Source organism: Dioscorea cayenensis, chromosome 2 (assembly GCF_009730915.1).
Source record: "Dioscorea cayenensis subsp. rotundata cultivar TDr96_F1 chromosome 2, TDr96_F1_v2_PseudoChromosome.rev07_lg8_w22 25.fasta, whole genome shotgun sequence".
NCBI lineage: Eukaryota > Viridiplantae > Streptophyta > Magnoliopsida > Dioscoreales > Dioscoreaceae > Dioscorea > Dioscorea cayenensis.
Window position 1 is genome coordinate 22085478 of NC_052472.1, and position 27576 is coordinate 22113053.

Sequence of the window (27576 nt, forward strand, 5' to 3'; positions counted from 1 at the left end):
TTCAACTCTCCACCGCCCTTCAAAACCCCCCAAATTTTTCATTGGATTCCCAATCGAATCGAGCAAAACCCTAGAGAACCGGAGCGCGAGAGAATCCCAAGAGCTTCATCATCGTTGCTGCAGCGATGGCGATCGGAGAACTATGGGAATCCCTGAACAAATCCATCGTCGTCTACACTGGCCTCTCGCCGACGACCTTCTTCACCGCGCTTGCCATCGCCGGCGCTGTTTATTTCGCTGTTTCTAGCCTTTTCTCTCGCCCTGAGCCTGCTCGTACGCGGGAGGTGAAGATCGATGAGCCTGAGCCACTGCCGCCGCCCGTGCAACTTGGGGAGATCACTGAAGAGGAGCTTAGGGTTTATGATGGATCTGATCCTAAGAAACCTCTTCTCATGGCCATCAAGGGCCAGATCTACGACGTCACTCAGAGCAGGTCCTCTTTTTCTTTTTGATGATGGATGGAATTCCACCTTTTTTTTCTTCTATTTTTTGAGAATTATATTGATCGGAGTGGGAATCATTGATTGCTCTTGTTCTATTTGTTCTTGTTTCATGGTTTTTTTTTTCATTAATTTTTTTTTTTTGGGGGATTGTTCTTGTTCCATGGTTTTTTTTTCATTAATTTTGGTGGTTTGATTAAGTAATAGATCATTTTATAGATTTTTTTCTCTTTTTTTTTATATTTGTTCTTTCGTAGAAGAAACCAGTGAAAATTGTGTGTGAGAATTGGAAGGTTTCCAGCATGGACTGTAATTTGTAGAATAGCTTAACTAGTGACAAATTAGATTCGAATTATTCTTCAGAAAAGGTTATTTCTTTCTTATATATCTATGCAGCTATGTAATTTCCAAAAATTCCAAAATTAAGAAAATTAGGATTTCATGTTTTTTTGGGTTTGTTTGATGAATTAAAAAAAAAAAAATCTATGCTTTATATCATGTTGAAACATGTATGATGCCATATTTGATTTCAGATTAAATATTAAAGTCCATTGTTACTCATAATTTGATTGTTGTATATTACTACACAATTTTGCATGAGGTACTTGTTAGATTTGTAGATGCTGTTCTTTCTCTCTTTTTTTTCTTTTGTAGAATAATTTGATTATTGTTTACTATTAAACAAGTTTGCATGAAATACTTATTAGATTTGTAGATGCTTTTCTTTGTGGTAGCTGTAAACAAATGGTTTCTTCAGCAATTCAAGTTTGCAACTTGTGTTCTAATATATTTTGCTTTACATTGTATAGAATGTTTTACGGACCTGGTGGTCCGTATGCGTTATTCGCCGGCAAAGATGCAAGCAGAGCATTAGCAAAGATGTCCTTTGAAGAACAGGATTTGACCGGGGATATCTCAGGCCTTGGACCTTTCGAACTCGAGGCATTGCAGGACTGGGAATACAAGTTCATGAGTAAATATGTCAAGGTGGGAACAGTCAAGAAAACCGTTACAGTTCCTGTTGATGAACCCGCCGAAATTACTTCTCTAGCTACTGAAAACAATCCTGATCATGCCGCCCCAGTTCATAAGGCAGAAGCCGAGCATTGTAGCGAGAGTGGTCCAGTAGAGCATGTTGTAGAATCGAAGGATCGCTCTGCTGAAGTGGAGGAGAATGCTGTACCGGTCCATGAAGTATCAAGCGAAGACATATTGATTGAATCTGTGGGAATGGAAGAGGGGCGTGATGCGGAGGTGAAGGAGCATGTTGTATCAGGTCATGTAGCCGAGGCGGAGGAGGACGGAAATGATGCAGAGACGAAGAAGCATGTTCCGGTGGAACATAATGTGATTCCAAAAGAGGAGCCTCCGGCAAAGCATGATGCTGCAGAGTATGTTACAGTTGAAGATATCAAGGAGTGAGTAATAGTGCATAAAATAGTTTTCAGATAATGGTAAATCAATGTGAATGATATTATATAATACCCGTTTGGTTGTGGTTTTCTTCTTGTATACAGACTTTGCTTGATGTTATAGAAAGTATTATTATTCAATGGTGTGTGGTCAGCCTTTTTTTTGGGTAGTTTTTGGTTGATTGAGTCTCTGTTTAATCGTTAATTACTAAATAGGATGTGAATGGGTGACATAAAGCTCACCATTTTGATGGTAAAATTAAAGTTGATCAAAGAAAAGAAGAGTTGGACAAAGGTGTATGCACACAAATGTTTTTAATTTGCTAAAGAATATTCTGTTGGGTTTGTGGTTCTAGGTTCCTCAAAAAAGCTTTTTGATTATTAATCAAGTTATCTTTAAGTGTCAAGAAAGGCAAAATAAAGGAATCATATGACAAGTCCTTTATGTAAAAGGGTATTGACTTTGAAGGTCATTGGTAACTGTCAACAAAACCTAATAGTCTGGGAGTTTTCCCTTCCCATTTTACTCTCTGAATTTGTAAATCTCTACCTCCAATATCCTTTCTTCTAATAAATTATAATCTCACCCTTCATATGTGTTTTTTTTAATCATCTCACCGACGAGCTCTCTCTCGAGCTCACCTTGGCCTAGGGAACTCACCAGACCAAAGCGGACTTGAGCTCACCCGAGGGCGCTCCTGAGGCCGGTTCCGTATAGCTGGGTCAAGCTCACTCTGGCCCTGGTGAACCATAGCCATGAGCAAGCTTGCCTCATACCCGGCCTGGCCTGGCCCGGCCATCCGCCCGCAAGCTTATCGACTAGATAGAGAGAAAGTATGAAAAATATTGTTTTCTTTCTTGAGTATTTACACAAGGTATACATATTCATTCTAGTCACTTAAACAAACATCAAGATAGGAATTCTAACCAGCACCATCTTTCCTTTCACTCCCCATCCTGTAAAAACAAATTAACTCTTAAGACCCTTGCTACATTCACTGCTACCTCTGATATCATTTATTTCCCTGAGGAGAATTATCAAACATGTACTTTCTATGCAAACTATGGCAATGAAAAGCATACCAAGTTAGCCATCAGCCTGGGTCTCTAATTGCCCAACCAGTGATTCAATTTTCTGCTCGAAAACACGAGGAGAATTAATAATAGGATACCAGTGATTATATATAACTCGCAGAAGACGGAAATCGAAACTTCATTTGATTGGAATTGAAGACTCCATACCTTCACTGACTGCTCAACCTCATCAAGCTTATGCAATAGTAATTCATCAGGTACAACAACTCCTGCTTCAGGTTGAACATTCCTCGGAGAACCTATGAACTGTATCTTTCCCATGAATCAAGAAATTAATTGATAAGAGTTCTTGTGACAATTCAAACAGTGCATCAGCTCAGAATAAATCATAGTTCCATCACAATTCGATATCTTAAAACCAGTGGTGGCACACAAATAAAAAGTTTGGTAAATATCGTACTCAATTATCATATCAGTGAATGAGTTCAACAAAATCATACAATACCACTTAAAAAACATTTTCAGTCTAGTGTTTTTGAAGAATCAGCACTTTTTTTTTTGAAATTTTGAAATACACGAGATTTAAAGAAGATGGTCTTAAAATTATTGCATACAGAGTGCAGTGTCAAGTGTTCCGGCCGTAGTTAAACAAAAGGACTTTCTAAATTACTGAGAAAAGATACGATAAAATTACTTCCAGGACAGAGAACAATGAAAAGAACATGGTATACCTTTCTACTAGGAGAATGCAATCGGCTTAATGCCAAAACCTCAGAAAGGGATCTTGTATGTGATTCCCTGGAGTCTCCTTCCCCAAGGTGCATTTTGGGCTGTTGGCAACTCCATAACTCTCTAATACTCTTAGCAGCCTCTCGTGTGATGATCTGCATGGCATGTCATGTCATGAAGTGCTTAAATCATCAAGCTTGTGTAACAAAAAAGATGTCCGCCAAACAAGCAGAATGATTCCAACTTTCTACTTCATAAAGCCTTAGAATTCTTTCGGTAATCTCTGATTAAATAATATCAATCTTATTTTTTCATACAAATTAACACCAAGCGACATGATCCCTACATCAAACCCATCCACTTTCTTCAAACTGTATAACTTGACTATTTTTATAAAAATTCACTTTAACTTTACTGTATTTCACCCCTACCAACTTGAACAAAGACCGAAGAGCTCACACCCTAGGCGACCGCCTTACCAAATGTAGGAAACCACAAAATCTGAAATGAGCTTAATTTGATACAATGATCTGATGACAAGGGAACTATCTCTACTCTAATGATTAATGATATCTTCCATGCTTTTAGAATGTTGTTACCACACTAAATTAACTAAGACTTGATGGATATACACTTCTTGCTACAGTTAATGATGAAGAGCAACCTCTAAGAGTTTCATGTTAGTTGTGTGTACTCAAACAAGTTAAAGTGGGTAACAAACACAAGAAAGTGTTTTTTTATTATTTTTTTAATAGCTGTCAAGAATTTTTCACAAAATCGAACAAAAAAACTTCCTTTAAGGTGAGAGCAGAATGATATCCTTAGATTGCTGGGTCAGAAATACCTTGACATTGGAAATTACCTTCCTTAGAAGTCCAGGGTTAGAGACACCTTGAAACTGCAGTTCGTCTACTGGTGCCGCTTTCCCATGGGCTATACTTTCAATCCTGAATGTATGAAGTCCATACATAGATTGCAAGCAACCTACAAGCATCAAAAGTGACAGTCTGAGATAGCAGAATGGAAGCATTTTCTATAAGCTTTTATTATATTATATTACATTGATAATATGACATAATGCAGCGATTACACATATCTAATAACCATTATAACTTCAGCTAAGAACCAAAGGTTAGAAATGTTCTCAGGTGTTGATTTCCCATGGAAAATCATACTCAAAATACTTCAGAATGTGCCAAGTTTAAGAGACAAAATAAATAGGTCATCTCACACTACTCTCATTTCAGAGTAACAAGGGATGCTAAGAGAACATGTCTTTGCCTAAGACATGGTTCACAAGCTTAATGGTTCCACAAGCACTTAAAACCTACCAAAAAGGAAAACGTTTTGCCTTGATTGTAATGTCACATTTTCTGCATACTCAGGGGAGTTGCAATAATCATGAAAACTGTTAGCATACCACACAGCTTAGAGTAAAAAATATCTATCTTACAACTGAATTGAAGTAAATGAATTTAAAATTCTAATGATGAATAAAATAAATGCGATAGTTCAGCTCCACTTAAGAATGGAGATGATATGAAATGTACATCACAGAATCAACGACAAAAAGTGTTCATATTTGTAACAAGTTAGAAAAGTACCTTGTTCCAAGATGGTGTCAACAACTAAATGAAGAGGTATGTGTTTCTCGATTGTGGTAAAACCGAGAAAAGGTAAGAAGGATGGCCTTGTGGACTGTAAATTTCCCCAAAACCAATAGTGTCATGAACAATGATGACAAACATAAAGATCAGGTGAAGAGATAAAAGAAGTGCTTAGGAAACTATTTTAACATAACGGTAATGAAATTAAAGCGGTACCTTGTACACTATTTTATTGCTTGTAACATACAGTCTGCGAGAAGAGATGTCTTTCTGCAACACAAATCTTCTGACAGGAAGATACAAGAGCATAATTACACCAAACCCCCAAGCTAAAACCAGCAGCAATGATATTAAAACCCATATAACCGTGTCACATTGCACATGGTTCTTTGAAAGCTCCTCAAATGAGGCTATGTGCAACACGTTTCCAGAAACCTCGTCTTCTTCATGTTGAGTCTCAGCTACAGGATCTTCAAGTAAGACCTCATTTGTTTCACTATCTTCATGCAAGCTAATAGCATGGCCAGTCAACATCCTGGAAAACAAATCAAACAAGGAGTACAGTAACGGAAAAGAAGGGATCATAGATATGACACAAACAACCTGCTCAAAGATAATTTCAAATTTTCCTTCTTAATTTTACAACTTGTGACTTACTAAGGTGTTGAAAGTCATAGCCAATGCTTGATCACAATTGGGAAGGTCCAGATCACAATCAAATTGAAGTTTGAAAACAAACGCTGACAAATCCAAACCTCAAACAAATCTGGAATTTGGTTTTCGGCGCACTTCATCAAATTCATATTTTCAATAACGTAAATCCCATCCCTAAAGATCATTTATACTATTTTACATATTAACAACTTGAACCTAAGCTCAATTACAGGTTAGAACACAGCATTCATATACTTCAAATGTATACCTCAACATTTCTCAAAATCTCATTTTTCAGTTAATACTAAAATAAAATACTTTTTTTAAAGAAAAAGTTAAACTAGAGGATCACTTACCACATAGCCCAAGATGAGGAATCATTAAATCCAACAAGACAAATCCATAAAAATTTCTTTTAGTACTCAGTCAACAATGCTTTTAATGGATGAGAAAAAAATAAAGAAATAATGATGACATCTTGTCTTTTAAAGCCTTTTATACACCATTCTCTAAATATTCTACTTCACCCAAGTTAATTGAAATCCTATGACATCAAGGAGCAGAATAATTAAAACTTACAACCGTAAAAGTGATCATAGTTGAACACTCTCAAACAAGTGAGTTAAAAATGGGCTCAAATTTCATTGTTTTGGGACAAAATCTACACAAGAACAATGAAGCCAAGTGAAGATGGAAATAACTAGAAATAGAAGAAAAAGTTTTTTAAACATAAATCTCAAAAACAACAAACAATTATATTCTCAATAAAGAATAACAAACTAAATAGAAAACCTGATCCAATTTACACAAAATTGAAACTTCTACAGCAAAACTTTGCTCAATCCAAGAATTATCACATTCATTCTTATTCTTTTATCATCTCCAAACTCAACTACAAACATCTACTCCATCACCATTAATTACCAAAAAAAAATCAAAAAAGAACCTCAAATTTATCTCAAAAGAACTAAAATCCCACTTCTGAATGCATCAACACCCATCCCAACAACAAATAATAGATTAAAAAAAAAACAGATTAAAAAAAGAACAAAACTCTAAAATTCGTCCACTATGCATCATGTAATCATGCAAATCAAAAGGAAATACAAATTTCAAGAACATCATTAGGATAAAAACTCAGAATTAGAACGAAAAATCAAAATTTTATTCGAGAAATCTCACCTGAGAACGATCTAAACGAGCATATGAACCGAGAATTGAGAGATTTGGGACCCCCTTCTCTTCCTCCATCTTGAAGTTACTTAAAATTACCTTAATGCCCACAAAGAAAACCGTGATGTGTTTGATGGAAGAGCTAAGTGGTGGAAGGGTATTTCTGTAATTTGATTCATTAGTGTTTGGCTGTGGTTGTGGTTCTCTTGCTTATCTAAGGACCATTTTTACATTAATGAGGATTTTTTTGTTATTATTATGAAATTATCACAAAAACATTCATTAATATATATTTTTTTTCCAACATAATGTCCCATTGAAATTGAACATGAGGATTTTTTTTTATAAAAGTGACAAGCTATACACAATTGGGGGATCCGTTATTATCATTTTCAAAAAAACTCAAACTCGAGATTTTTTTAATATTTTACACTTTTTTTTTACAGATGGGTCAATAGTAGTACACTATAAATTTTTATTGATATTTAATCTCAAAATTTAAATAGAAGTCTGTATTTAAAATTAGGGATATGTTATTATCATTTTAATCAGTGAAACTCGAAACTCGAGATTTTTTAAATATTTTATACTTATTTTTTTTACAATGGATGAATACCAATATACTATAAATTTTTTGTTAAATGAGAAAACTTTAAATATAAAATGTATAATCACCAAAATAATCCATGTATCTTCTATCTCTTTTGAAACATCTGATGCATCTCTGACAGATCTCCATTGAGTCTCTACTTTGAAAAGTGATAAACTTGGTTAAAAATGCTCAGTGAGTCAGTCTACTTTTAGAAAAAGTGTTCATAGCTGAGGTGGTGGCGTTTAAAAAGTGAGGGACTGATGAGCGTTAGCAGATTTATCAGTTAGTAAATAGATCGAGGCATTTCTAAATAAAGGCCCTAAAAGAAGTGAGAAAAAAATCTGGAGACTATCAGGAGTATTATACTGCCCTAATAAATAGTAATATAATTACACACGTGGTGTATACCATGGTAGGTACAAAGGACAAACAATCATCTATGTCATGGCTGATGCCATTTTATTTTGGATTTTTGTACTTATATTATTATTTTTAAAAATCAGTACCATTTATCATACATCATCAAGGTTATTTGTTATGATCAAGATCTAAATAATTTATTCTTATATTTAAATATAAAAATAAAAAATTAATATTTTTTCATATATTTCATTAACCGGTTTTTAAGAACTCTAAATCAATCCAGAGTGAGATATTGATACTGACAGCCATATAAAAGAGTAGACCTCTTCCTCAATCTAACTCTCTACTAATTATACCACGCACTATTAATATAAAAAATAAGAAATTTAAAAAAAAAACTTTTACTCATTATATCTGATTTTCTTTTAACTATAAATATCATATGCGCACTTGGGCCTTGTAAATGGGCATGCATTCATATTAGTATATTGAGCTTCATATGAAAGCCCAATCTACACAATATGATATTAATAACATCATACCCAACTTTATGCAATATCAAATTCAAAGATTAATTTCATTGTTTGATTAAATATGTTGCATAAAATCAAAAGTAGGGTAATTTTTATTTTTCAACTCACTTTGTTGACAAAACAAACAAAAAGGGTTCAAAAGCATCTTGGATCATTCATTATCAAGGGCACTTACTTTTCCTTGTTGCCTATGTAAGAGGGTGAAGTACAAAAGGGACTCTTTGTTTTATCAATAAATTTCTAATTGAGAAAAGCTCTTTAAAAAAAATCTTTTGAAAAATAAAAATTATAGTACTAAAAGTTTTTGACTCTTGAATTGGCCCTATTTAAACAAATGTTTATTTAAAAATTTTAAACAATCATTTTATAAATATTTAAAATAATAAAATAATAACCAATATAGGTTAATCCTAGCGGCAAACATTAATTCTTTTATAACATTTTTTTATGAATGATTTAGAGTCTATAATTTTTATAAAATTAGTGGGTTAAAAATTAAATTAATATTAATAAAATGGTAATAATAAATGAAGTACAAAATATGTTAAAAAATGGATAATAAGATAAGAATGATGGATGAGTGATTATCCAAACAACAAGCATATGGTTTTAACATCATATCAAAAGACTTGCATTAATACATATAAAAATATATATATTGACCAATCAACCAGCCCCATGCTCATTGTCTTTGGTCTTAATGATTTAAAATTTAAAATTAGATTTTTTTTTTTCTAAGAAAATTAAAGTTATATCTAATTAGGTATAAATTTCCATGTCCATCAAAAAAATCTTATTATGTGAACATTAGTTTAAAAAAATATATATGGGGATGGACATCTCCTTATTGCCCATCTAATCAATTTGATTAAATGTTTATCATCAATTGAACTTATATTCCAAAATTGACTTAAATGAAGGATGAGTTATCAAAGACAGGTCACACCTTCTGGCCTATTAATAATAAATTAATTGTTTGTGAGCTTAATTATTGTTAGTTTTCAATAGCTTTAATTATATTATGATTTTGATTCATTGAAACTGTTGACAAGTCATAGCATGAGCCTAATGTTCCCAACCAGATCCATTTATATCTGATTAATTCGGTATTAATTATATAGTTTAATGCGGTCTCTATTTGTATAATAATTTACTAATTTGATGAACACTATAATTCATATAATTTTATTCTATATATGTTATTATTAAAAAGAATATATATATAAAACATGTCTAGTTGAATTTTGACACATTTTGAGTTATTTGAAATAGATGTGAACATTTAGGAAGAAATAAACCGACATGTTTGCTTGGAACATTCAACACTAGAATTAATTGATCAACATGGGATGTGCACAACTTTTTTAAAACAAAATAATTCGATCAGTGTATAGTGTTGTATTAATTATATTAATAAGAGTATGACAATGTACTTATTTCATTGAAAATTTTTGTACATATAAAGTTTACATAACTTTGATTGAAAATAAGATATTAATTATGTGAGTCCTTGTATTAAGAGTTTCCAAAGCTTTGGTCAAATTTATAACAATCCATAGTCATAAATAAGAGCTCTTAATTTTTGACTTTTTAATATTGGTTCAACTTCAACCCAACAAAATTATCAAAAAGTCACAAGTCGGTGAGCACAATATAAAAGCATCCAAATGGAGATAAAGATTAAGAATTAAGTCAAATTGGTTGATGATCAAATCTATGTAGAGAAAGAAATGAAATTTTTAATGTGTGTGTGTATATAAAAATGCATGATGCTTACGTTGGTCTTATTTAATTGCTAGCCTTTAAACTTTCAGACTTATAATAATTCAATTGAAAATATTTTTAAAGTTTGTTTGATTTAATTTGATGCATCATGTGAATGAAAATTTTGTATTAAGACTTTTTTTCTTAAATATTGCATGTTTAATTTGACATAATAAACATAACCATATTTTCCTTTTTATTTCAATCTTTTACCTGTATAATGAGCTGAGTTTTAATTTTTTTTTTAAAGAGTTGTCGGCAAGATTTTACAAATTTTATTGAAAAATTTTGATCTATTATATGTTTGCTTAAGCTCAACTCATTTGGTATCCGAGTCCAAGATTTTTCAATTAAAATAAACTCATTCATCATCCAAAAATAAATAACATTGTCGTTGTAATAGACAAGTGGTAATGTGATTAACTTCTACAACAAAAATTTAAGATTTAGTTTGTCATATATATATATAGAAATTGACCCGATATATTTGAAATAATCAAGTTTTTTTTTTAAAATGCAAATCATTCACTAAATTTAAAATAATTTACATTTCTAGTTTAAATAACAAATTAGATTTAAACTAAAATATTATTTGCGCTTAATTCAATAATCCCAAAACTATAAGCCAAGACTTCATAAAAGATAGAAGGCAGTAAAAAAGTAATTTAGTAATTTCGTCTTTCAATTTTATTTATTTATTTATTTTTTCTGAAAAAGTTTCAAATTCAATTAATTGCAATTTATTTTTTTCTTTAGAGATTTTGAAGAGGCAATAAGTACAAAAACTGTAAAATAGTTTGTCATTTTGCAATTGAATTTACAAGAGAGGTGAATGTACAAACTTGAAACAAGTCCTTGTGCACCTCTTTTCACAATGAATGAATTGCTTCCCATAGAGCATTGAAGTATGAAACAAGTTGAATCACAAGGGAAAAGAAGCAGGTGATCAGAATGTGAAATCAATTCTCCCTAGAGTTCAACTTACCTCTCTCAACTTATTATAGATATAATTATTAATAAGGAATAGTTCAATGAGCTGGATTCATAAATCTCATTTGAATTCAGAGTTCAATGTCTTTCAATGCACTTGAATTGAAGTCCTTTTGAGACCACTCTAGTCTTAATTGGAATGTTTGGTACTATTGATTGGATTTGGTCCATTTTTTTTTTGTTTTTTTTTTGTTTTTTTTGTGTGTGTTTGGTCCACCGGCTCGAAATGAGATATTAAAAATGCTATAAAAGATAGATCTCTTTCGGCTTGTGTTTTTTAAAAAATTTGGATTCAAAATCATTTATTTAAATGACTCAATCTTTTATCATTAAAGCTAACCCCGGTAAGTGAAATGATTATTTTTAAGATATTGTTTTATTTTGAAAAAAAATAGACATATATGATTTAGATGTTTGTATAAATAAGAATATTAACTTTTGAGGATATACATGAAAGGTGAAATTTTAGACATGTATGTATACATCTATATGGTATACATATGTGTGTGATTAATATTTTTGTGTAAAAAAAATTATTGTCATTAATATTTTAAGCACTCAAGTCCAGGTGATATTAGATTTTTAATTTTAATAAATAAAGTTTACTCAATTTATCAAAACAAAGAGCATTAATATTCTTTCTTTTTTATTCCAATTATAACCTAATTTTGGTCTAATACTCAAAAGCAAAGTTTAGAGACATATGATACTTCTAAGCATGTTTCTCTAAAAGAGAAATTTTGATTCAAGAATGGAATTCATTAAAGCAAACTCTGACACAATATGGTATTCACTTGTCCTACAAGTCAAGACATTCCCTTTTTAAGTCTCCATTTGATTCTTTGAATTAATTAAAAGGATGAAAAGAGATGAGAAAAGGAAATAAAATGATTAGATGAAACATAAAATCTATGTGATTACATTTTTGTTTTATTTTAACCAAACAACCAAATTCATTCCAATCATTCACTCAATTTTTTTTTTAAATATGTAAATCTTATCTATCATTTAATAATCAAATGATTTATATAGTGCAAAACAATAATGATGCAGTAATTTTAAATTAATACTCTAATTATCCACATCTGACATAAAATACAATTACAAATTCCTCAATTTATTTAACTCGAATTTAGGAACATTATACTCTATATCAACTATATTAGATTGTTATTTATATATCTAGTAAAATCTTCATAACTCTTTGCTAAAGACATTGTTCCAATAATAAAGGATTAGATCGCTTAAGTAAGTAATTTTGAGTTTAAATTTTTATGTATAAAAGAAAACCTTGGTAAAAGTGGTCTACCTTCTTACAAAACTCCCAAGCCCTCATACTAGATTCGTTTAAAGCCTGTGATTATTAAAAAACTGATGAATAATCTTTATAATTTTTTATTCGTTTTGTCAACAAAAGAGATTAGCTCGAAAAACAAACTCAACTAGAAAAATAATTTATCATATATATAAAATGATATTTGAGAAATATAATATTGAAAACTAAAAAATAAGATGGACAAAACCCTAATTTTATGGGTGAATAGGGAGAGGTGGTGTAACCCTAAGGCTAGTGGGTGGTGCCCTAAAAAAAAATTGAATGCTTGGAAATAATGAGGACAGCCATGGGATAGAGATGCAATGAAAAGAAAAGGGTTGCTAATGGGGCCACTAAAAGTCACTGTAGCTCATTCATCATCAACACATAGATAACACCAAGAAGGGCCACAACTTCACAAATGTCGCCATTTTTTGGTGGATTAACAATCATCTTGTCCTCCAAAAACCCTTCACTTAAAAGTCATCCTATGATTCTCCTAAACCTTACAAATTATATTTTCACCAAAAAAAAACCTTTTTTGTTTTTCTTAATTTTATTTGATATTGAGTATTGAAATAAAATTGGTCAACTTATGTGGTGTTTACTTGGAGAACTTTCTATTCTTTTTCAATATTTTAATTTTAATTTTAATTTTTTTTAATAAAATATAGATAAGTTGAGCATGTACAAGTATAAAGTTAATACTTTAACTTATATATTTGTACCATTCTTCTGTATAAGTTGGGATTTGAACTTGCCTCTTAAGACACAAACTCCCTATATAGGGGATTCGGTGTCAACAAACAAAAAAAAAATCAATGTTGGCAATATTTAATTTCCAAGTATGACCACTAAAACTTTTTATAAAAATAAAATCTTGTACTGTTTTTTTTGTGGTATTGACTCACAATGTAAGGAGATATTGGGAACCTTTACAAATGTAGATCTTTTAGATATGTATTATATGTATACATAAAACATTACACTTGAAATTGTTTATGTAAATAACCTAAACCTCTAAATTTTGGACCCACCTCTGTTGATAAATTTTGTATTTCTCTTTTGGATACGAAAATGGAGTTTATACTTCAAATAATAATGCTTTAAACATATATAATTTTGTTTATCTATAATTGTGTCAGACTCTTAATGAAATCTTAATACTAATCAATATTTAAAATTAGTTATATTAATTAACGCTTTGCATATCTCAATCAAAAGGGGTGATTTATTTACTTTTATTATTATGTACGCAACATATGGGTGAAAATTTATTTTAAAATTTATAACGAAATAGACTTCTTATTAAGTTTTGTTTTTTCTTCTTTTAATAAGATGGGTGATATAAAAATACTAGGACTTGTAATGGCATAAAAATCTCCGATCTCCATAGGGGGTTTGGTCCGACTGGGATGGAGACTCATTGATTATTCACCCAATGAAGATGAGGACTAACTTGCCCCCATTTTATGAAATGAGGCGGGACTTATAAAATTATTTATAAGTAATTTAAATTTACATAATTACAAATAAATATTTTGTTCTATTTGTACAAATTTAAAATCCTATATTTTTTTTTATTTATATTGAAAAGCATTTAATTGCTTTTTTTTATTTCTACATAGTAGCTTGAGTTTAATTTAATGAATATTCTTTCACAGGTAAATTGCTGAATATATTTATTTTTTGTATTAAATAATTAAAATAAATAAATATATTTATGAGTATATTACTATACAGGATTAGGGCTGTAAACGAGCCGAGCCGAGCCGAGTATCACCAGGCTCGAGCTCGGCTCGAGTATACTATTCGAAGGCTCGAGCTCGGCTCGAGCTCGTTCGAGCTATTTTTTTTGTGCTCGAGCTCGGCTCGTTGAAAAGCTCAAGTAGCTCGAGCTCGGCTCGTTTAAGCTCGATTAGCTTGTATCACATAAGTATTTTTTTGTAATTTTATATAGTTTATATAATTATGTATTTTTGTAATTTATATATAAATAATTTAATATTTTATATATAAAAACTCGTTTAGGCTCGCGAGCCTCACGAAATGAGTATTTTAGACTCGAGCTCGGCTCGTTAGCATAAACTGGCAGCTCGAGCTCGGCTCGAAAAATCGAGATCGACCGAGATCGACCGTTTGAGCCGATCTCGGTAGACTCACGAGTAGCTTAGCTCATTTTTACACCTATACTGGGGATCAGGATCCGAGAGATGGAGATGGAGATGGAGATGGAGATGGGCAGTCTATTCCCCTCTTAGTCCCGCTCACACCCCTTTTGTTACCACCAATAAAAAATATTATGAAAAAAGGTTTAATTTTCATATATATATATATATATTGCAAATTACTTCCATAAAAAATAATAATAATTTTTAGATTTATACAAAAATATATAAACAAATATTACAAGTGCAATAACCTGATGATGTGTGTGTGAGTGCAGTGGCTTGTCCATATTATCAATATATATATATATATATATTCTCAAAATGAGTGGCTAGACTGTTAAAAAAATATATTCTTGTTAATGATTCAAACTCTCATCATTTATGAAGAATTTTAATTAAACCCGATTATGAATATACCACTTGTTGGTTGGTTATATAAACAAATTTGAGTAGATACAGATTTTTAATAGGTAATGCAAGCAAAAGAAGCCAAACATTTACTGTCAATATAAATTCAAATTTTAAAAATTTAAAAATGAATCAATGAAAATGTTAATATTTTAACCGAGTAATTCAGTAAAAACAAAACACATGGGTTGCACATAGGATAAAATTTGTGCAGATAAAATTTAGATTTACCGGTACAATTTCTTTGTTGGGTATTGCGGTCATATCATAATAGCACATCTGTTTGTGATGTGGTAAGGATTTTAGAAACATGAAATGACTTTATATCCTTGGTTATTTTTTCTCCCCCACTTTTAGCTTCTTTTTCTTTTTATTTGTAAAAAGTTTATTTTAAGACAACAATTAATTTATAAATATAAAATAAACATTTCAATTATAAAGTGATGACAAAATGGGTGTGCATCAATGTATTTATGAATTATTTTAACTGATATATTAAGCTATATATATATATATATATAAAGTATTAAACTAGATCAATAAATGTGAAAGAGTCCATTTCAAAACCATTTATATATAGTTTTTTTTTTAAGCCACTATCGTAATAGTCAAGTAATCTTTTCATGTGCAATGTTTTGTCTACATTATAAATATTTTTAAAATTAAAAAAATAAAATAATTATGAAGCAAAATGCAAAAAAAAAAGTCCTCATAGATTGAGGTTTTTGAAGTTAATTTTTATCTTAAAATATTATTAATACCTTAGGGCATTATTCATTTATGTTGCATTTTTTTTTCAAGTGGTTGGTATTTCATGCAAACATAATCTATATAAAAAAGTTATTAAAACCCCAAAGTTGACCACAAGGCCACATATAATCAGAGATACAAAGTATTTAACCTCTTAAAGCAATACTTTTATCAAGATCTTTCTATTATGTGCATAGATGATATGATTTAATTAATATCATAAACTAATAACATATACATGCATCATCTTTCTCTCATGCATTAGTCATATGTAAATATATATATATATATATATATATATTAAATAATATTTATTTTTTAGACACTGGTCATTAAAGTCAACTCTTGAAGAAACTTAATGACAAATTATCCTTTTCATCCGTAATTATATTAATTAATTAATTATACAAGAACATACAATAATAGTGATATTAATAACACAAGGACGGCCGTGTGATTTAATTAAAACTATATGAGGATGATGCATGAGAAGAATCTTTTTCACCTAAACACACATGCTAAGTCAAATGCTTAGTTTTCATATTAGTAAATTTATCGCATAATTGACATATAACTTAGAAGAAATAAAAAATAAATTTCGAAGTCAATCTAAACATAATTTTTAAAACTCAATCAATTAGTTTTTCATTGTATGATTTCTTAATATTTATCACTAGTTTGGAAGACATTGCCGGCTATTCCATTTGAGATCTTTATCACGAATTATTTTTAATAAATATTATTATTTATCTTTAAAAATAAAACCACAGTAAGAGTTTACAAAAATTATCTACAAAAACAAAACAAAAAAAAGAAATAAAATAAAAACAATAATCCATCAGATGTGTAAAACACACCAAACAAAAAAAACTAAATATACATGCTAAAAATAAAAAATAATGATTGAGCAATGCCCCAAAGAAAATTAGAGAAATATCATCTTCTGAAGAGACATTATAAATATTATTAATTTTTTGCAGACTTAATCATTTTGTTAATGCTTATTTATTAATTTAATAACATTACAAATAAATCACAATAAAAGTAAACTTTACTACAACTTTTTCAACCTTTTTCATCTTCCCTTAAGTCTCTTATGAGTTATGACTCACGAGCACAAATCTTGTAACTTTATAAAATAGCAAAAAATAAAAACAGAAAGAAAGAAAGCAAGAAAATGTTTAGAAGCTTCCTTTTTAGTGGCCAAGAAGGTGGTGGCATTTTCACAGTAATAAAATAAATAAAATTAATTAAATAAACAATGTTTAAATTTAGGTATTATTATTATTATATATAATGTGAATGAGTACCCCACTGCAAGACTTGGAACCAAGCTAAGATGCCTTATTTTTCTAAGGACTGTGACAAATATGTACTATTGAGGGATTATTATAATAATAAGCTCATTGCTTTCGTGCAACCAAGTGGGATAAAACAGGAAGAAAGAGGATCCATATATGTTTATTTTTTTTAAATACAAAAAATTATACATTAGATAAAAAATAAAAAATAAAAATAAAAAAATCAGAAAAATTAGAGATAAGCACCACCAAGATATATGTGAATTAAAAGCCATCTTCTTCTTCTTCTTATTATTATTATTATTATTTTGGTGATATGAACAAGTGACTCATAAACACACAGAAGTTAAGGTTATTGAGCCGATAAACCATACAAAATGAATATATATATTTATATATATATATATATTTCAAATTTATTTATTTATTTATTTTTAAAATATGGACATGACATTAACTTTTAATATTTAAGTTGAGAGCGATTTAAATTTTTTTCATGTGATTTGGTAGGGAAATAAAATACCGCATGATTTCTATTATAATTGTGGGCAAATTTATTTTTTAATCTAATAAATTTTCACAACATCTACAATAATTGTGAACATTACAAAATTAATAATTATAACAGGGATATAATCTCTAGCTATCTCATATGTAAAAATGTTCTTTATTTTTTCCTTAAAAAAAAGAAAAAAAAAAATTTATATGAGACAACTTCTGTAACATAAGTACCCTATCAACACAACTTAGTCAACACCATAACTATTCATTAATTAATGTCTAACAAGCTTCCCCTACCTTCCAATCCTCCAAGACAACTGCCCACATTGATCATGTCACACTAACACCCCTCCTCCTTCTCCTTGGTTGAAAATTAAAGATTATCAAACTTATTTTAATGATGATGAAACCACTGTTCTTATTCACTTCTCTTCCCCACCACTCAACCTCTTGGCCCCATATTTAGACTCTCAACCTTTCTCTCTTCTCTACTCCCTCTCCCTCTCCCTCTCAAAAGTTCTTTTTTTTTCTCTATAGAGTGTGATCATGAAACAAAGAAAGGTTCATCTTCCAAAAATGGTGGCCTTCTTCATCATAATATTGGTTTTATTTGGCCACTTTCTTGAGTGTAGCCATGGTGGTAGAAGCTTGCAAGAGGTCAAAGCAAGAGGAAGAAGAAGGAATGAAGGTTACTACTCTTCACCATCCATTGGTCTCTTCTCAAGGTTGCCTTCATGGATGAAAGGTGGCAAACATGATGATCTAGATCCTTTTTATGGAGTTTCCAAAAGACTTGTCCCTCAAGGTCCAAACCCACTTCATAACTAGTTATATATTAGTCTTAGAACATACATGTTTTCCTCTTTTTATTTTTTATTTTTATTTTTTTTTTCTTGTGAGTTTATTTATAGGATTGAAATTTGAAAATGATCATACTAGTTTATATATATAGATCACTTTCTTGTGATTAATTTAAATTTGTATTTATTTGTATTTTTATTTTTATAGGAAATGAGTTCATGGTTTGGTTGGTGTTTCATTTTGGAAGTGAAGTCAGTGGATGAGTGAATCATGGTCTTAATTTTTGGTTTTTTTTTAATGATGAGAGTTTCAAAGGTGGGGAAAAAGGTTTGTTTGGCCTTTGCTTTAATTATAAGTAAAAAACAAAACCCAAATGGAGTTTTATTCAAGGCGTGCTTATAACTCTGTCTTGTTTATTATTTTAGCATTTGTTCATTTGAAGACCAAAATGCATTGGAGTCCTTTGGTTTTGTTGAAAAACAAGCTGCTTAGCTTCTTCACACTTGAATTACTCCTATATTTTTATTATCAATTTTTTATTTCATGTTAATTCAGGTTTTATGAGTTTTTTTTAATAAAATAGATAAATCACTAATTTATTAGAAAAGAAAGAGGTTTTATGAGTATTTAATCACTCTTTTTGAATTTAACATAAAGTTTTTTATTAAAAAAAATTCAGAACTAGTATCTTGAATCAATTTTGTAATGGTGTCTGAATCAAGAGAATCTAGTAAAAACTGAAGTAAAAGAATATATATATATATATATAATATATATATATATATATTATTATATATATATATTGAGAAAGGTATCATATAACAAGATAGAACAAGATGGAAGAACAACTCTTGTGGGTGTGTATATATATATATATATTAAATTTAGATTTGAATTGCTTATGTTCTTTTAAAAATCAATTTAGATTGAGTTTGAGTTTGAGACTGACTTCACAGAACACGATTGGAAAGAGTTTAATTCCAAGGGTCACGGGTTGGTGTTCATGGTCCACAGTCTGAATTTATTACTTACATATTATTAATATCTATATCTATATATATATATATATTATAATTTTTATATTATATATATTAGGTTTTATACGTTATGTCCTTGATAAAATGATTGATATTTTATATGTTTTTAAAACAAAAACAATCTCCACTTTGTTCATCCAAGTGATAAAGATTTGAATCGCTTGAGTAAATGGTTTCGAATTTAATTTAATTTTTTTAAATAGTAGAGATTAAAAAAACTCTAGTATCTTGCTTGGGGTCTTACAAGAGATTAGATCCATAATTTGAGTTGGTGCAAGCCCATGGGTTTGCTAAAACGTGTCAACCCAAAGAAGTGATCAATGACTCTGTAGAATGAGGATTATGAATTGTGATAGATGTTGCTATTATTATTGATTTTAAAATATTGCAAAATCTTAGCCTACCAAACTAATGCCCTAAATTATTTAAAATTTTGTAATAAAAAAATGGATAGATTACAGCTTGAATAAAAACAATAGATTAGAAATGTTATAAATAGATATGTCAAAATTACAACAAATAAATTATATTGAATATAATTCAAGACCTTTAATTTTATTAATGGTGAACACAGAACATGACTGAAAGAGACATTCAAGTTATTAAATGACTCAAAAGACAATCGTTGAGTGGATCACTCATTATTGTGGCATGTAGAGGTGGAGGCGTGTGGTAATGGGTGCCTTAACTAATTCTAGAATTCGGTATTTAAAATTTTTTAACATAATTATTTTTCCTTCCTTCATTTTTATTTATGTCTTTTTTATCTGTATTTGTAATTTTCACTTAAAATTGTAAGTTTGGGTACCCATTGGTTTAAGTTTGAGTTCAAATCTTTTGTTTAATTATATAAAAGAGTTTGATTTTATAAATAAGGATACAGAAGTGAATAAAAAATTTAAAAGGGTATGTAAGAAAATATAATGTTTGTGAAGGTATATTAACAAATACCCAAATAAGGGGTATGCAAGCAATTTTATATAATGAAAGCAAGTGCTCAGTTGAGTTTGTATTCTTTTAAAATGTGGAGTCCTAGGGCCAATTGAACTCTAGCTTATTAGTACTAAATCCTATGCCTTATGGGTGAAAAGTTGAAGTTGACTCTCTTGCTGCGTAGAGTAAGAAAGCTTGGTATATATATTTAAAAAACATATGCACATCTCTAACACAACTTATGTATTTTATTGAAAAAAAGTGTAATCTCAAAAGAGTTTCCTTGATAGTAAGAGGAGTCGGTAGTGGACCCAAAAATTTGATATAGCTCGAACTTAAATAAAAATCAATCTTCATGATAAACACATTGTGTCTCAACCACGATTTCACCATGGGCTTCTCTTTCCTCAGCCCAAACTTAAACCTTATTGGATAGAGTTCTTCTAAGATTTTCTGACCCGGGCTGCCACCCATGTGAGTCCGCCACTGAGAGAAGTGGATGATATTGAATGATATAAACTACCATTTGATTATGAATTCCACGGTAAAACTCACAATTAAATTCAAACTTTTTAATTTTCATAAGTATGGATAACTACCTTAAAATTGTATCAAACATACACACACATATATAAAATAAAGCATGTTTTACCTTTTTCGTTATCACCTCTCATTTTTTTTTTATAAAAATCAATCTTTAACTCACGTAATATTAGTTTATAATCACCACATCATTTTTTAACTTAATTTTTTTTTAATAAGATGTGAACAAATCAACACATATATACTCTCACTCTACGAGAACTAAAGTTCAAACTCACCTTTTTAATTAAACACAGATACCTTACGCAACGAAAACAATGTTAATAGATCACGAGGTTGTTAGTCTCTCAACATAAATGTATATAAAAATTTCACCACCATTCAATTAAGTCGTATCATTTTTTCACGAAATTCATTATTTATTGAAAAATATTTATACAATGGCCAAAACACTGTATTTACACCATCTTAAAAATGTAAAAAACTAACACATAAATAGTTTCTTTTTTTCTTAAAAAAAATGAATGAATAATAAATAATATCACAATAAATAAAAATAGATATAATCACCCCATGTACTTTTCTTTTTTTTTCTTCTATCCAGATATGATTCCTCTCTACTTTTGAAAAGTAAAAAAGATTAGTTATGAGTATTTCTAACTAAATGGATGCATTTTCAAAAAAATCAAAAAAATTAGTCATGAGTATTTTTAAGTATAGAGACCAAAACAAAAGAGATAAAAGTACAGAGACCAATTAGGGTATTATACCATAAAAATAACACTCACAGGTATACATACACAAATGCATATATATATATATATATAAATAACATTAAATTAGTATCTGTGATACAACAAGAAACAGAGGAATCTGAGATAATACAAGAACCTACTAATAAAAATTCCATTAAATCTACTAATAATAACCTACGAATATAAAAAATAATTAAATCATATCTTAAAAAAAAAATGGAACAAAAAAATCTGTGATAATACTCCAACAAAACCACTTTCAACAATAACAAACAAACAAACAAATCAAAAAAGAAACACAAAAATCATAACAAGAACACTGATAAGACAATGAAGAAAAACATCAGAAAATGATGATTTCTAGCAACAAAAGGACAAATTAAAAAAAAAATCATACAACAAGAATATTATTTATGATCGAAAAAATTGGGGCAACCGTCAAAAAGAACCTCATACCTGATATATATATATGTCACCGATCCGGCACCCGTTTCATCCTTCCAGACCCTCATTTTCACGACGTTTGATCAATTATTAAATAAATTCAGAAAACAGGGAAAGTGAGAAAACTAATCATCAAGAAGTTCATAAAAAAAACTAAATAAACAAGATGATGATGAGATCCAGTGAGAAATTCAAAGAATACAAACAAAAAAACACAACAAGATCAATCCAAACAAGAATAATCCTAAAATTTAACATTAATCAAGAAATTTGAAAAAAAACGAGTGATGAAATCGAATGAAGAAAACGGAAATCAAGAATTAATGAATAGAATGACGAGATTTAACTCCGACCAGAGCTTCTCCATGATAAATCGGCGACCAAGAGGAGAGAACTCGAAGATCAAGAAAACTGCACACTTTATTCATAATTATTGAAATCTTTATAAAGGTAAAATTCTAAAAAGATAATCTCTACTAATTTGAGTTTTAATTAACACACAACTAACTTAAATATTTAAATCTAACTTAAATATTTAAATCTAGGGTTTGAAGGAGAGAGAAGAGACTCTCGGAGGAATGATCAAGAAGAATGGAGAAGAGAGTGATTGGGCGGGAATTTATAGAGAACGCCAGCGAGGGCAAAATAGTAAAATAATTTTTTTCAATTTTAATGGTAGATAAAAACAAAATAAAACATAAATATTTGGAAACTATTATATAAATATAAAGATTTTATTTCTTAAATCTTGGTTGTTGCTTGAAAAAACATATGCAATTTTTTTTTTAATTGAACTCTGAAAATGTAATAGTATATTGAATATATACAAAAATAAATTTAAGTTTTGAAAATTTTATTCATAAACCACTATAAGACAGATTAAGAATTCGACTCTCGTCACGCTGATCCTATATCTGTACCTGATATCAACTAGATGATAAATCGAGGTAAACAAAAATTTAGTAAACCACTATTTTGTATCATTTTGGAGAACTAATAATATCAATACTAAGTTCAAGCAGCATATGAATCCAAACTACTTTGCCTGGGATCAAGTTCAATATTAAAAACATAGTATCAAGTCAAACAAACATTTTCCAGATTATATAACCATTCATGCAGCTCTGAATGGAACAGAACTCTATAAAAAAAATTTGATTTTCAAGCACAACATGCGCAACATTGAAGTTTCAATTTATTAAGTCGGTTTGGATACAAGAAATCAAAGAAGGGGCTCATTAGAAACACAACATGATACAATGATTTCTTTTTCTCAAGCAGACTCTTTCCAGCCTCCATAGTTCTCCTCAGCACACTCAAGGTTTTCCTGTAAGAAAAATATGAGGTTTGGCAAAATTTTAATACATGCAATGCAACTAGTTTAGATATAATAAATTGTAGTTCGGTTTCAGATTCTATGGAAACCACCAAATTTCTTCATATTCTTCTATAATTCACATCCAAACTTGACTTTAGTAATGACCAAATGTAAAGGAAAATATATGTATTGCTGAGAAACTGCAAAAGCATCACACAGGACTAAAACTACTAAAACTAGCCCAGTAATCAAATGGATACAGTTAAGGAACCATTCCTACTCATGAATTTGCTAATGGAAAGTGTGCATTTTCTGAGCCTAATATAATAAGCAAATTAGATGCTATAAATGTCTCAACAATTCATCAGGATAGTGCTAAATGTGTATAATGATAAAAACTATCATTTGATCCTAGACTGCATTTTGTAGCTTGCAGCATATGAGCATATTTTGCCTTCAGGTTGTAATTGGAGGTTAAAAAGCATCTAATACATATGATATCAAAGAAACAGTACCTCTTCTGGAGTGAAGGACAGGCCTATTTTGATCTCACCACAGTATTCCTTATCTTTGACAACATTGTAAATTGTCACAGGGATGTTTCCTTCTCCTTCTTTAAACAAGGCTTTCAAAGGAATCCTGTGACCATATCATGAAAAATAAATAAACAAATGAAAGAAAAGAGGATGGAAAAATAACCATTATAACAGTCTATTGCCAATTCTGTTACCATACATGGTAAAAAAATGCATCAAATTAAGTATGATAGAACTTTCAAGACCGAAATGATTAAAGACCTATCAAAATTTGAGACGTATTGCTTCTCAGAATCTCTATATGAAAGACAATATATTGAATTTAATGCTTACGTAGCTTCGCCAACAAAGTCATCATTTGAGCCAGAGTCACTGTCCATAAGCTTGATACTGAGCTCTGAAACATCTACAGAGACACTGAACACAAATGTTTCATTCCATTCAGGATCACTTCCTTTACCTGTATCAACCCAAGTGTTCTAAATATTTATATAAAAAAAAAAATCTTAAATACCACGACAATAAACACGGCAACGTTCGACAAACATATGAAAAACCACAGACATGTATTCACTACCACTGAAGTTCTTCACCAGCTTTGAAATTACAAATTCCAAAATAAAATTAACATCTTTTTCTGCAAAGAAAATTTGGGAGTTCATCCACTTCTTTCATTAAAAAACAATGAACATGAAAATTACAAAACTTCAACAAAAAAAAAAAATGCATTTTGAATCATGACAAACATGGTTGGACAATAGAAACAAAGGAAATAATTGGTAAATTTACTTCTTTTTTCCCCCTTTTCTCTCATTATGTTTCATTCCTAATCACTACAAAGTACTCAATTTAATCAAACACCCACTCAATTCATGAAAAATCCAATCCAGTCCAAAAAACCAACAATATGCCAAGAACCAAAACAATCAATAGATCCCAAAATCAAAACAAAGAACCAAAAAAAAAAAACAAAAAGAACACCTGAGGCGACGCTGCTCTTCTGCTCCTGAGAACGGCATGTCAAAACAGCATATGGATCCATATTACCTAATGAAATCCAATCAAACAACCAAAAAAAATCATCAAAAACCCAACAAAATCAAGAAAGAAAAACATGAATGGAAGCAGAGAAACAAGAGGAAATACACAGGAAATCAGTGTTCTCCAAACCCTTTGCTCCAACGAGCAACACTTCCAGAGTTCCACAAACCATCGTTGCCCTTTCTTCTCCTTCTTCTTCTTCTTTTTTGATCGAGAGATCTTGACGTTGAATCAGAATTGGGGGTTTATAAATTGAGAATTTGGGATCGATGTTGATGGATTTAGGGTTTAAAACAAACGGAAAGAGAAAGCGCGTGATCCGAGATGGCGTTGTGTGTTTTCTGATTTCCCGCGAAGTGCGCCGAAAATTTAGATCTGTCTTTATTTGGGTTTTTTACGCTGTTATTTTATTTTAATTATTGATTTAATTATCGTACATGTGTATTTTATGCCTTTTTAGTCTATTTTTAATATTTTAATATTTTAGATATAATTAAATCCTAATATTTAATTAAATTGAGTTGTTCTAGTCCATAACAATATTTTTAAATACAATTAAGTTTTTACAATTTATACTTGTCCATCTATACAACATACTAAAATGATTTAATTCGACTAAATATAGAACTTAATTGTACCTAAAAATATTGGAAGAGAGACAGAAAGTACACAATTACAGTGACATGTACAGTAATTAAACCGTCTTTATTTGGGTTTTTTATGCTTTTATTTTATTTTATTTTTAATTTTATTTGGAGAGGAAATTACTTCCATGCACTAAGCAATCTGTAAAATATAAAAATAATTATTTAAAAAAAACTTTTTACCAAAAAGTTTATCAAAATAATTTTCTAACACTTGCTTTGTGCGGAACAATTAAATTTTCAATTTATAAAATATAAAATAAGAGATGAAGCGAATCGGTGATAAGACGAATTACATAAAAAAGGGTAGTATAGTAGTAGTATTGTTATATATTATTTACTAGGTTCTAATATGAGTCTGCGGTGAAAGAAGTTGTATTTTTCCCTTCTCCAATTTTTTTTTTTTATGAAACTTCACCCCTGAAGGTTTTTTATAATGACAAATTCATCTACAATGACCTTCTCCAAGTTTGTATGGCAGGAAGGATTTATTATTAGTTTTGTGAGATAGCCCTTGATTATTTTGTGTAATAGACTACCTCATATTATGAATACATGTGAGTTGTTAAACCACCATAATTTATATATTTTTGTATTTGTATGTCTTTTTTGACGATACTTGTCACTTTCATTTGAAAAATAAAAAAATAATATGAGCTTACTGTCACTTCAACAAAAAAACTAAGAGTGTGATTGATTCCTATATAAAAAATTGAATTCGGATTTTTTAAAATTTGATGTATATATACATATGAAATGGTTTTAAATTCAAATTTATAAAAGATAGATTTATTACTAGTATCATTGACTTTTCTATTACGTTTCTGCCAAGGGTATGTATGATGAGAACTAGGAGGCCATTTGGTCTACGGTAATATTTTCATATTACCACCCGTTACATGATAATTTGAAATGATTACCACGTTTACATTGGTAACGGTGGTAATATTAATGTTAATATGTGATTATTAATATTGAAATATTACCAAAGAACTTGGTAATCCTATTACTACCAAAACATGTGGCTATTTTGGATTACCAAGCATATGATTTTTTAGGACAAAGATGATCATTGTTATAAAAAAAATTACTCCCTCCATTCTTTTTTACTTGTCACATTTTGGACTTTTTCTTTGTTCTTTTTACTTGTTCATTTAGAAATTTTGTGCAATATTAAATATTATTTTTTCAAAATTTAGTGTTTATATTTAATATACTTCTACAACTTCCAATAAATTATATATTCAACTATGCATTTTTCAAATTATATTTTAGATGAAAGTAATATTAGAAAGTTAATATAATTTTTATAAATTTTTAGTTATCAACTAACTTCAATCAACTTTTCATAATCAGTGTGAATTAGGTAAAATTGATAAATAAAAAGGAACTGTGAGAGTAAAAGTGATGCGGCCGGATTGATGAACTAGCATGTGCCTACATGGACAAGTGGGACATGACCTAGGCAGGGTCATTTTGATAATTTTCCTGAACGGTTAATTTTGGTGATCAGAGGGTCCCTTTAGATGGAAAACAAGTTAACAAATACATGCAAGCTGGTGAGTCATATCAGTTTTTGGCCAAATTCCATCACTTGGACCTCGAAAAACAGTAATTTTGTCATTTATGGAAAGATTTCGTAGCCGTTTCTGGCATTCACTTTGTTTAGTTATGATTTTTATTTCTATAATGTCAATTGGGAATTTTCTAGTTTTGGTAAATTTTTAATTTGTTTCCTTTTTTATGTTTTTTTTTTAGGGTTTTCTTGGTCTATTTAATTGTAAGC

The 27576-nt window shown here is 29.8% G+C and overlaps 3 protein-coding genes across 6 annotated transcripts; 1 reads left to right on the forward strand and 2 right to left on the reverse strand.

Moving 5' to 3' along the window:
- Nucleotides 1–1993, forward strand: LOC120271726 (membrane steroid-binding protein 1-like). Its single transcript, XM_039278405.1, has 2 exons — nucleotides 1–433; nucleotides 1250–1993. Exons 1-2 carry the CDS (start codon nucleotides 126–128, stop codon nucleotides 1860–1862), a joined length of 921 nt encoding a protein of 306 aa, XP_039134339.1. The 5' UTR covers nucleotides 1–125; the 3' UTR covers nucleotides 1863–1993.
- Nucleotides 1994–2687: 694 nt separating this feature from the next.
- LOC120271733 lies at nucleotides 2688–7180 on the reverse strand. 4 transcript variants are annotated; one of them, XM_039278427.1, is made up of 8 exons: nucleotides 7060–7180; nucleotides 5440–5758; nucleotides 5221–5314; nucleotides 4479–4600; nucleotides 3619–3771; nucleotides 3095–3199; nucleotides 2936–2987; nucleotides 2688–2809 (listed from the first exon to the last, which is right to left on the reverse strand). In XM_039278427.1, the coding sequence occupies exons 2-7, from the start codon at nucleotides 5755–5757 to the stop codon at nucleotides 2940–2942; spliced, it is 840 nt and encodes a 279-aa protein (XP_039134361.1). In that variant the 5' UTR covers nucleotide 5758; nucleotides 7060–7180; the 3' UTR covers nucleotides 2688–2809; nucleotides 2936–2939. The 4 variants fall into 4 exon arrangements, with proteins under 4 accessions (XP_039134361.1, XP_039134366.1, XP_039134345.1 ...); XM_039278432.1 differs by lacking the exon at nucleotides 7060–7180 and adding an exon at nucleotides 5881–6601; XM_039278411.1 differs by lacking the exon at nucleotides 7060–7180 and having other exon boundaries at nucleotides 5440–6601.
- A 16153-nt stretch (nucleotides 7181–23333) lies between these two features.
- Nucleotides 23334–25486, reverse strand: LOC120270311 (elicitor-responsive protein 3-like). The gene is made up of 5 exons (XM_039277324.1): nucleotides 25252–25486; nucleotides 25087–25152; nucleotides 24439–24565; nucleotides 24085–24208; nucleotides 23334–23578 (listed from the first exon to the last, which is right to left on the reverse strand). Exons 1-5 carry the CDS (start codon nucleotides 25316–25318, stop codon nucleotides 23525–23527), a joined length of 438 nt encoding a protein of 145 aa, XP_039133258.1. The 5' UTR covers nucleotides 25319–25486; the 3' UTR covers nucleotides 23334–23524.
- Nucleotides 25487–27576: the final 2090 nt, after the last annotated feature.

What these genes read in the sequence shown, in the direction of transcription:
- LOC120271726 (XM_039278405.1), top strand. Translation starts at nt 126, where the DNA reads ATGGCGATCGGAGAACTATGGGAATCCCTGAACAAATCCATCGTCGTC. An exon ending in TACGACGTCACTCAGAGCAG is followed by an intron (nt 434 to 1,249) that starts GTCCTCTTTTTC and finishes TACATTGTATAG; the next exon opens with AATGTTTTACGGACCTGGTG.
- LOC120271733 (XM_039278411.1), bottom strand. Translation starts at nt 5,808, where the DNA reads ATGATCCCTTCTTTTCCGTTACTGTACTCCTTGTTTGATTTGTTTTCC. An exon ending in TGACACCATCTTGGAACAAG is followed by an intron (nt 4,601 to 5,220) that starts GTACTTTTCTAA and finishes TGATGCTTGTAG; the next exon opens with GTTGCTTGCAATCTATGTAT. An exon ending in ACCCTGGACTTCTAAGGAAG is followed by an intron (nt 3,772 to 4,478) that starts GTAATTTCCAAT and finishes CATGCCATGCAG; the next exon opens with ATCATCACACGAGAGGCTGC.
- LOC120270311 (XM_039277324.1), bottom strand. Translation starts at nt 25,318, where the DNA reads ATGGTTTGTGGAACTCTGGAAGTGTTGCTCGTTGGAGCAAAGGGTTTG. An exon ending in GGAGAACACTGATTTCCTGT is followed by an intron (nt 25,153 to 25,251) that starts GTATTTCCTCTT and finishes GGATTTCATTAG; the next exon opens with GTAATATGGATCCATATGCT. An exon ending in GACTTTGTTGGCGAAGCTAC is followed by an intron (nt 24,209 to 24,438) that starts GTAAGCATTAAA and finishes ATATGGTCACAG; the next exon opens with GATTCCTTTGAAAGCCTTGT.